The sequence below is a fragment of the Oryza brachyantha genome, chromosome 7 (assembly GCF_000231095.2).
Source record: "Oryza brachyantha chromosome 7, ObraRS2, whole genome shotgun sequence".
Classification (NCBI taxonomy): domain Eukaryota; kingdom Viridiplantae; phylum Streptophyta; class Magnoliopsida; order Poales; family Poaceae; genus Oryza; species Oryza brachyantha.
In genome coordinates, this window is record NC_023169.2 from 502,087 (window position 1) to 513,242 (window position 11,156).

The window sequence follows — 11,156 nt, forward strand, 5'->3', positions numbered from 1 at the left end:
CGAAAAAAACTTTATTATTTGATTTGTGTGTCCAGCATTTGATAATATGTCTTATATTTAAATTTATTAAAAAACTAAAAAAATAGCCAATGCATTCTTCATGATTTATCATCTAATAACAATAAAATATTAATCACAAAAAATCAAATACAATAAAGAGTTAATATCCAAGAATTAAAAAAAGAATCATTTTTAGACGGAGGGAGCATATGTCTTATTCATAACTTGTTTTCATTAATGTTTATATATCGGCCTTTGCATTTGCCTTTCTTTTGCTAAGAAATACACGTGTAATTGTTGAACTAGTATTTAATTCAGCATTTTCAAATGATGAACCTGAACTGAAAATACTGAAGATTTGAAGCCAATGGTTCAGGTATTTGTGCACATTAGTTATGCATGTGCTTAAACTGAAGAACACCTATCCGGAAAATCGATAAACATAATCTTCACATGTATCCTGAAACTTTACATTTGATCTACAAATCAGGTCGCGCAGGAGCATCCACGTGAAAAATGTAGCAATTAGATAATATATGATTAATTAATTATTAATTATAAAAACATGAAAAATAGATCAATATGAATTTTTAGGACAACTTTAGTGAGATTTTGTTCATTCGGAAAACGTGCACATGAAACCGATAGAATTTAGGTGGGGAAGAAGGTACTGCCGAACCCGGCCTCAGTCTCATATTACCATGCTTCCAACACATTAACTTATTTGGTTCTACTTATAAAAATGTAAAATAAAAATACTAACAGAACATGAACGGAAAATATACCATCTTCATTCCAAAATATAAATATTTGTGTGTATTTCTTCAAATGAATCTGATATGTCTTAGATTCATTTGGAAAAAACACATGTATTCATACAGTGTTTATACGTTGGAATCGATATTGATGGTTGTTCACGCGCCGGAGTTGAAGAAGCTGTAGACGTCGAGCGGCGTGTTGCTGCTGCAGCAGCTGCTGGTGGAGTGGACGACCTTGCCGCGGCGGCGCGCGCGGCGTCCGTCGTTGTCGAGGTCGAGGAAGACGACGACGGCGGCGATGTCGTCGTGGAAGTGCCGCCTCACCCCTCGCTCGATCCGCCACAGGTCGCCGCGCCTCACCTCCCGCTTCCTCGCCGCTTCCTTGAACGCCGCCTGCACCAGCGCCCCCGCCACGCCTCTCCTCGGGTTCTTGGACACCAGCCGCACCGCCTCGTCGTCGGAGAGGTGCTCCCATAGGCCGTCGGAGGCGAAGACGACGAACAGGTCGACGCCCGGCTTTAGCTTGCGGGCGTGGACGGACGGCTCGGCGGTGACGACCGGCCGCGTCAGGTCGACGGCGCGGGGGCTGCACCGCCGCTGCACCGCCGCGTCGCGCCTGAACTCAGGCGTCTTGAGGTACACGTCGCCGATGGAGCGCGCGACCTGGATGATCCCCTTCACCCTCCACGCGCCGCGGGCGTGCACGACGACCTCTCCGTCGTCGGGGTGGAGCGCGGCGAGCTCCCTCCGCACCTCCTCGGAGGCCACGTTGTGCTCGGTGGATAGCCGCTCGGCGACGACCTGACCGCGCCCGGCGGTCGCCGCGCGGCGGCCGAGGACGGCGCGGGAGTCGCCGGCGTTGGCGACGTAGAGCGTGTCGTCGGAGATGGCGCCCAGGAGGCAGCAGGAGCCCGAGGCGGCCGCGCGTGACATGTTCGGCAGCGACCACCGGAGCAGCTGCAAGTACTCCTCGTCGGCCGCCAGGAACGCCTTCCGCATCACCTCGGCGGTCACCGCGCCGCCGTGTTCTGCCGCCAACTCTGCTCAATTTTTTTGGCGCCAATCAAAACCAACTCGATCAGCTCAAGATTCTTGCATGGCGACTTAAATGAAATCCAACCACAAAGAGCTTCAGCTACGCACCGTGGACGAGGGGGAAGAGTCGAGAGCGGAGGAAGCGGGAGGCGTCGGGGCCGCCATGGCCGTCATAGACGCCGACGAGCGTGGCTTCCGGCGACGGCATGACCTGCGCCTGGTCCTCCATCTCCGCGTTGGCCTGCGCCGCCGCCATCGAGAACTCCCCCGCCGCGTGCGGCCTCAGCTCCGCCTGCCACGTCAGCCCATCCCGACACCCCTTCTCCGTCGCCGACGCCGGCCACCCCACGCACCACCTCGCCATGCGCATCCGGGCCAGTCCAAGAAACCAACCCAACCCAACCAACCAGCTCGATGCAAACAAACCTCTTTGCTTTTCTTGGATCGCTGCGTGTTCGCCGGTGAGTAAAGCGATCCGGTGAGAGGGTATTTGTTGGCGACTCGTGACTGACCTGCCTTGTCCGCTGGATGGATATATGAGCAAAGACTGCAAGTGCATGGGAGGATCAGATATGGTTTGACTTTGACTTGTTGACTTGTTTGCCGCCCATAATTCCAACGGGCGTTGCAAAAGTATTTATAAATAAAAAATAATTTATAAATAGTGCGTGTATATATATAAATATTTTTAGTGTATGAAAGTTAAGACGGAAGAATAAACTTTTGTGAAAAGCCTCAAAATCAATCCTAAATTAACATTGAAATATTTAATTTTGGTTTATAAGTATAAACATAAGATAAAATACGAGGTGTTGTCTTAACGTGGTTAATTTTGGTGGGATCAGCGTGTTAACCTCTCTTTTTTGACGAAAAGTGTCAAAATTTCTGACCTTTCTAGCTAGCGACTGCTGCTGTTACTGTAGTGTGAAAAGTCGTTGCTTGGTTGGCCCGAAGAAATAAATATAGCCGAAATTGAACTTTTTTTTTGAACTCATGAATTTTATTTAGTAAGTAAAAATACATATCTCATGAGTATTATTCGACACCGAGTATTGAACTGCATGCGTCAGCGGTTTTGCAAAAAGGATCCTTGGAGATGGCTAAATCTAAGCTCAAAATTTTTACAACAAAGGACTTTTGGAGATAAAAAAAGCAATTAGGTCCTTTGTTGCTTCTCCGCCTGGACGAAGACACATATGGCAATGATGATGGTGATTTGAAGACTACAAACAGTTGCATGTAAACCACAAGAAGGGTACCCAAACGGGGCCTCCGATGGAGGTTAAAGTTTCATTGACTACAACAAGAAAATTCAGTACTCCTTAAAGATCTGTCTCCGTAGACAAAAAAAAAGGTCGACGTTCTTGTGGATGTATTGCCAGAGATAAAGCTGAAGGCCGGCAAACCTGCTAAAACGTAAACCTACAGCATATCCAGTTGAAGACGTCATAGGAAAACTCGAAGCTGCCACCATAAGAGATCAATAACAAACCACCGAGATAAGAGGAAGCAACGCCGGTGACCTCCTGAGCTGCACAGAGAAAGAAATTGACGTTATTACTTGGTGCAAATTAATCTGCGCTTGAACTCTCGAGATTATGGCTTCTTTCTGCAGTAGAAAGACCTCGGCGTTTCGTTTATACGGGCATCCATATAAAACGAAATGTTTTATTTGCAAATAATAATTATCTGTGGGTAAATTTCTATATGTGTCTATAGCAGTTTAACCAAGTTTAAAATTTAAAATTTGATATATAAGCATTTGCAAATGCGACAAAACGAGAGACATTTATTGTTCAAAGATTTATAAGAAATAATATGGGACAATGGAGCCTATATTTTTACAGGAACATGAAAAATAATAATTTACATACAAGAAAAAAAGAGAAAATAAGACTAAAAAAAACACTCGTGCAGCTAGTAGATTCGTTTATTTCCAGCTAACTGTCATCGGTTTGACTTAATTGGATTCATGTTGACTAGTTGTGTGTGATTAATTCACGAGTGATGTCGACTAGAGGGCAGTTAATTCTTGAGCTGATGGCTACGACTTTGAATACACTATTGGATCTTATACATAGCTGTGAAAAAGAAGATTTATGTGTCATATCGAACGTTCTATAGATAATAAAAGGGTTTTTGACATAAATAATAAAAAAGAATTTCGTAGTTTGTCTGAAAACTACGAGACGAATCTTTTAGGCCTTTTGGGTCTAATTAGTACATATGGTTTACTATAGCATCTATGGCTAATTATGGACTAATTAGACTTAAAAGATTCATCATACAATTTCTTTCCTAACTATACAATTAATTTTATGTTTTATCTATGTTTAATGTTTCATTTAGGTGTCGAAAGATTCGATGTGATGTTTTTTAAAAAAATAGGAACTAAACAGTGCCTTAGTGTACGCCGTACTTGCATACTTACATTATTAATAAATACTTGTATTGTTTGAATCCAACATTTCAGTTGTCCGGTTTCCATGAAACCGACAGCCGACATGATCAATATGCAAACTGAATTTTCTTTCACACAAACTGCATCACTCTCCGTCAGCTTTATAAGCGTGCGCAGAAATTCAAATCTTAAAACTCAATTTAAAATTTATTTTGGTATATCTATTATTTTTGTTTATTTTTCAGTATCTATTGGCCAAGGTCAGCTTCTTCTCTGGCGAGGAGCTCGTGATCATATTGTCTGAAAAGATTTCCAAGTTGCAACTGCAGGGGAGGACAAGTTATGATTTGATTTCTGATTTTAATTAATCTTAGCTGCTGTCACTAATTCTAACGTATATGCATGGTGTTGCTAACTCTTATTTTAATTGTTGTTATTTCTCGCCGGATTTGACGCGCAGCTTTCCAGTGTTGAATCTTTTTTAATGAGAATTGTCCAAATTTGTTAAAAAGTCCCCGAACAGAAGAAAAAGAGCTAATACTGTTCAAGTTGGTAGTACGTTCTTGGGTTGGCGGGTACGGTGATGACAGTGATTAGTTAGTGGAATTTTTTTTGTCTGCATGTTGCTAAAAAAGTTCAGGAAGAACAATTTCGTACTATCTATATTTCGTGTCGTAGGACTTTTGTTTTCTAGATTAATTTATTGATTAATATGTATAATTTATATATACATCTAAATATATTAATATTTGTATAAATCTAAATAAGCCGTTATACATTGTGGATGGAGTAGATTATGGAGTGTCGAGCGTACACTGGTATGCAAATATGAAAAATCACATTTCATTTGCACACTGAAAAGTAAAAAAAAAATTGCTATAGTTGTTCGTTTCTAGTTGTCATCGTTGGATTAATTAATTAATTAAATCTATATTTTTTAACAGAATTAAATCTATGTTGACTAAGGTATTCTCCGTTCTCTTAGCAGTATTATTGTTGGCCCAACAAATATTAACAGTTATTTAGATTTTTCTTACCAGTAAATAAAATATTCTACAAACAAAACTTGATTTGGTAGTATAAATAAATTTGATCATTTGGATTAAAAAAAAATAATGGTATACATAAGTTCTAGTAAGGTCGTCTTAGTTTCCCAGCTAAGCAACCCAATATTATCTCGTTATCCACGCGCACGCTTTCTAAACTTGTTTTTTTTAAAAAAATTCTATAGGAAAGTTGCTTTAAAAATTCAAATTAATTTATTTTTCTATATTTTTTATAATTAATAATTAATTAATCATGTATTAATCTATTATCGCCAATTAACTACCACCACTCCCCAAAGTAGCCTAAGAATACAGCCTAAACGGTGTTTTTGGAATTTTTTTATAAGAGTTTTATCCATAAATTATTGTTTTTATTTACAAATTTGTTGTTTCTCTTATTCCTCCAATAAACCAAAAGATGGACATGCGTTTTTTTAAAAAAAACCTTTATACAGTGAAGTTGCTTTAAAATTTTGTAAATAAAAAATAATGTGTAAGTAAAATTTTTATATGCGTGTTTTTTAACTGTCTAAAAGTATAGGGAAAAAATAAAATACGATGAAAAACCCAAAATCAACTTTAAATATAAGTTTAAAAATTTAAATTTTAATTTATAGGAATAAACGTAGACGAAAAGAGGATGCTGCTAGCCAAGCAGTATCTATGCTTGGCTAACAAGTGAACTTTGGACCAACAAAAGAACGAGATGTCTTTACAATCAACAACCAGAGTGTCATTTGTAAATCCTCTCACTGGACTCAGCCAAAGGTACACACGACTGTCTCCTTGTCTTGAATGCTCCATAGCCTTCTGCTGCGGCCTTCCGCTCCGCTCTCTGATGCCATGGATAACACCCACGGGGAGGCCAATGCAATGGCCATTGGGTATAGTACCTTGTTTCCTGCTCTGCTCACCAATTGTTCGACGAAATGTCTATAAAGCGTTGCATTCTTTTTTCCCCCTCCCATGTATTATTGCCCGCTCTGCTATGCTCACCGATTGTTCGACGAAATGTCTAAGCCGTTGCATTCTTTTTTCCCCCTCCCATGTATTGCGTGCCAATTTGCAGAACCATTTGGCTCACCTTCCTGAATTTGGACTGCCGAATTTCATATCTCGAAGTAGGAAAAAAAAATCAAAACTTTCTTGCACAAACAAATCTTCCAGACTAGAGTCCATCTAATTATAAGCTTTAGTGCTACGCAGTTTACTCATATTGGGCTCGCATGTATCTCTTTTTTTTTATTAGTTACTTAAGAAGCGTGCATTAGAAACTAATTCTCCCCATCCCCTCTTCCGGAGGTTATCCGCCGTTAGACATCTTCCTTTGATGGCGAGCCATCATCCGAAGAAGCGCACCTTGGAAGGCGCTCTTGTCTTCCACAGCCGTTCTTCCCATGAAGTCTGCTCCCTTGCCATGAAGAACATACTGTAGGCCGATGTCGCTGTGAAATGACCACGCGGCTCCAAATTCCACACTAATTGATCTTCCATGCTCTCATCCAGTTGGATTGTTTCGAGCTCCTCCCATAATTGTACATATTCAGCCGTTGCTCTTTCTGACAATGCCCCAGCTAACGTTCTGATCCAATGCCGATTTTGCAAACCCTGCTTATCAATTACTACTTGCTGAGTATAAACAAATTTCGGCAAAAATAGATGGCTCCTGCAGGTAACTATTTAAGAATGTTGTATTGCCCACTTGGGCGATAGCTACAGACTTTCAGGTTATACAAGATTTAAATGTAGCTGAGGACAACACCTTACTGCGATTTGTGTTTGCAGATCACAAGATTTTTTTTTTCGGATTCTTATTTACCTTTCTAAAAGGGAAGAAGGATCCTATTCAGCTGTAGGAGTCTATGATTGAATGATTAAGCAATAAGTAAGATTTGTGGCCTGGTCCTTTTAAAATTTACCACCGCTGTTTTGCTTTCTTTTTATGTTAATTTACCTTAGTGCTCCTATCTAACTCTTGCTCCTAACTTATGCCTCGCTGGGTGCAATTTTGGTGATCTTCATTTTCATTCTCAACTGAATTGATTTCTGCAAACTTCAGACTAAGAGTACAATTATATATTTCTGCTTATCTGCATGCAGTTTATGTTAGGATCCTAACTAAAATATGCATAGTTTTCAAATGTTGAGCACAACTTCGGAGCCTGTCAGGTTGAAGTTTCTTCATTAGTTTACTAAAATATGTCATTTGACGGTTTTTTATTCTAAATGCACATGATTCTATGCCAAGAGCTTTTATTTGGGTGATGGAGCTAAAAATCTGCCTTTTAGTTTTCTTACATCAGGTTCTTCAAAATTTTAAACTGTAATATCATCATTTTTTTTCTTTTCGTAGCAGTGCCTATGTGATACTAGGATTTAATGATTTACAAAATTAACAGATGTTCTGATTCCACAATAGACTACAAGGATTGAGATCTTTTCATCCAATGTTCCAGTAGCTCTACATTATTGGTAGTTGAAAACGCATGCCATGCTATTTTCTTATTATACTTCACTTTGGAGCCACATACTAATCGATACATACAAAATACAGAAGAATTCACCATGTAAAGTAATGTGAACTATGGCCAAATATGTTCACTCACTAGTTCCCTTTGCAGTTATACTTTTTTTTTTCAATTTTGATAATGTTTTCTTTACAGAATATGTGACTCTTTACATCATGATGCATCGACCTACTAGACTTTGAAAGACTTGCCCAAGCATGCTATAGATCTGCCAGGACCTTCTTTGTTTCGCATGCCAACAAAAAACAGACGACAAAGAGCATCGGATCATGCAAGGTATGCTGGGTTGCCTACATTACATATACTTGATCTAATTCCCATGCTTACTAAGGTGATGGATGCGGGATAAATTTTTTTATGTGGTATGAGATATCAAATAATGTTAGTCAATGGTATTATTATTTTACTACTTACATAAAATTTTCCAAAGATAGTGCTCTAAATTTAGATGCCACTGCAGTAGCTATATGGTTTCTTAGAGAAATTCGACCATTGCTTGCCTGCAATATGTTTGGATAAATTTATATTTGTGAAGACGTGCATTGCATAATATTTGTGAAGACGTGCATTGCATATGCATGAGTACTAGTTTGTATTACAAGGAGATACAGGACGTGAGAATGCCAGATCATCCACTATGTCGATGTAAATTTTAGGATGGCTAGGATGGGCCTTTGCTGCAGTACTGATGGCAGCCTTTGCAACTCTGATGTCCTGATAACTTAGATTCTCACAGTGTATTTTGACATAGACTTCCTTCAGACACGATGGCAGGTTCTCCATGGTACGAAAGACACAGACAGATGATTCCCCCCATAGATGAAGTTTTTGGAGCTGTGGCATGCAGTCTGGTTGAAATGCTAATCTCAGCATCCTGAAACCAAGCAAGAAGTATCTCAGGCTGCTGAATCCTTTGCCTGGAATGACTATGGGCTTTTCAGTTGCTGATCTTGTCCACAGCTCAAGATGCAGCAGACAAGGTAACAGTCCAAGTAGTTTCAGGTCTTCTTCTCTTGCTTCCTCAACATTAATGTCTAAGTAATAAAGATTAGACTGAAATTCCATCCACTTTGGGATGTAAGAGCATCCCCAACAGCTCATCTATCCTATCCTTTATCCTGAAAATAAAGGATGAAGACTATAAATTAAGCTTCAACAGAATGACTATCCTATCATCTATTTTTAGATGTCATCCATATTAGGAGAGAGAACCTTCGTATTTGGATGATCTCTCTCTATCCTCCAAAGAAATATAGAGGATGTCATATATGGATAATCTAGTGGAGTACATAGAGATATGAAGGATGAAACTAGTTTAAATGATCATCCAAATGAAGATATGAAGATATGGATGACCAAATTTAGATGAGCTGTTGGGGATGCTCTAAGGTAACCAAAAAGAGATTGCCATTGCGAATCTTTTCAATGTATGAGATGGATGCGGCCAGGGTTCCAGCAGGAACTACAGTCCGATACCAACAGGCCCTCTGATATAAAGTTCTTGAAGATTGCTCAATTTCTTCAGGGAAGAGATCAGATACTCACCATGCATATTGCAGACATCAGTATCTCTTGGATTCCAGTATACAGTAAGCATCCTCATATTAATCAAATCACCAAGCTCTAGGACTGCTTTTGTTGAGCTGCTGCAAATGTCGAAGTTTACTAATTTTTGCAACCCCTTCATACTTGTAAGGCCTTCTGGTAGCTTACTATTATCCAACTGTAGATGTGTTAGTTTCTTCAGCTGAATAATACTATTTGGAAATTCTTTTACTCTGGTCTTCTGTCCAAGAAGTAGTTCTAATTGGTTTAGCTCCCCTATACGTGTAGGCAACTGGCTGACTGGCACATCAAAAAGAACTAACATTTTCAGCCCAAATAATTTCTCTATGTTATTTAGGTCCTCATTCTTCAGAAATCCACAACCTATTATTTCCAATATCTGTAGGAATCTGAACCTTAAAAGAGAAGGGAATTGTTCAATACATCCGATGATCACCAGAGATCGGACATGTGTCATCTCTGCTCTATCAGGTATGCAGCTAATATGCTCTTGCTCTGTACAGAAGACTGACAGCCGGTGGATCTTGTCTCTAGAGATTGTTGCATGTTGTTGGCTAGTAATTCTAGTAACAAAATTCTGTTCAGCTGACTTGGATACAATGAGGTCATGCATTAAATCATGTACTCGAACTGTGTATACCTTATTATCATAGCTGAACTGGAACGGCTGAATCATACATCTGTTGATAAGTTCATGAAGATAGCTCTCTGCAGTGTCCATGGCAGCTAGTCCATGTTTCTCAGTTGCAAACCCCTCAGCAACCCAACGTTTCAGCAAGATTGTACTGTTAGTTATATAATCTTCTGGGAAGACACTGAATGATAACATGCAGGCCTTCAGATGGTAGGGGAGATTATCATAGCTAAGTGACAGTATTTGACTCATTGCCTCTAGAGTAGGACTATTCTCTATCAGTGAACTTACAACCTCTTCCACATCGCGGTTACAGACGACCCCCTTGCTCCCCTGATCTGGAAAACAAGGGCAATGCCACGAGTCAGGTTCTTCATGTGGCTGGCAATCAAAAAGAAGTGTCTCACAGCAGACAATCTCGCTCGCAGAAGCTGGCCACATAACCCAAGCTGCGCGCTGTGCTCCATGGCTTTTGAAACTACAGATCACCTTCTCGTGAACTGTGGCTTCACCACTGCATTCTGGCGCCTAGCTCGCAGCTGGACAAATGTCCAATTTGACCTACCAAGTGAGCACTCCCTGGATTTAGGTGAATGGTGGCTGCTAGCAAGGCTGAAGTTCAGAGAAAATTTCAGACCGGCCTTCGACACCCTAGTCATGCTAACTTGCTGGCTTATCTGGAAGGAGCGTAATGCAAGGATCTTCAATCAGAAATTCAGATCAGCGGCTGAGCTTTTCAATGACCTGCGGGAAGAAATCAGGATTTGGATCATGGCTGGCTTTTTCACAATCTTTGACGACCATGGCTAATTGAGCATGGCCGCTTGCTTTCTTCTTTCTTTCCTTTTGTCTTTTGCCTTCGCTTGGCACCCTGCTGCCGTGTAACTTACTGTTTTTCTTCCGGCAAATCTTAATACAATCTGGCTGGCCTTGGTTGGGCCAGCCCAACCAAAAAAAAAAAAAAATTGGGAGGGACATTCATCTACAGTGCCAAATATTCTACCAAGTAGTAATCGTTTTGAAGCAAGTTCATCAAGAGGCTCAATTTTCAATATGAGATTTCTGGGGGAGCACAAGTTTGCTATTGATTTGATCCTTGATGTTATAATTATTCTGCTACCATGATTATTTTCAGGGAGAGCACATTTTATGGTTTGCCATGTTGTCAAGCACCAAATATCATCAATA

General features: G+C 40.2%; 1 protein-coding gene and 1 long non-coding RNA gene across 2 annotated transcripts; one reads left to right on the plus strand and one right to left on the minus strand.

The window, feature by feature from the left end:
• Positions 1-661: 661 nt before the first annotated feature.
• LOC102716706 (probable protein phosphatase 2C 61) lies at positions 662-2,282 on the minus strand. The gene is made up of 2 exons (XM_040526116.1): positions 1,902-2,282; positions 662-1,798 (listed from the first exon to the last, which is right to left on the minus strand). The coding sequence occupies exons 1-2, from the start codon at positions 2,161-2,163 to the stop codon at positions 915-917; spliced, it is 1,146 nt and encodes a 381-aa protein (XP_040382050.1). The 5' UTR covers positions 2,164-2,282; the 3' UTR covers positions 662-914.
• Positions 2,283-7,026: 4,744 nt separating this feature from the next.
• On the plus strand, positions 7,027-11,156 carry LOC121054949. The gene is made up of 4 exons (XR_005812204.1): positions 7,027-7,125; positions 7,904-8,044; positions 8,531-8,748; positions 11,104-11,156. It is a non-coding gene; the product is annotated as an uncharacterized LOC121054949 (long non-coding RNA).

Bases quoted from the DNA above. Each gene is read 5' to 3' on its own strand.
- LOC102716706 (XM_040526116.1), bottom strand. From the start codon at position 2,163: ATGCGCATGGCGAGGTGGTGCGTGGGGTGGCCGGCGTCGGCGACGGAG. The intron at 1,799-1,901 runs GTGCGTAGCTGA...AAAATTGAGCAG, and splicing joins ACTCTTCCCCCTCGTCCACG to AGTTGGCGGCAGAACACGGC.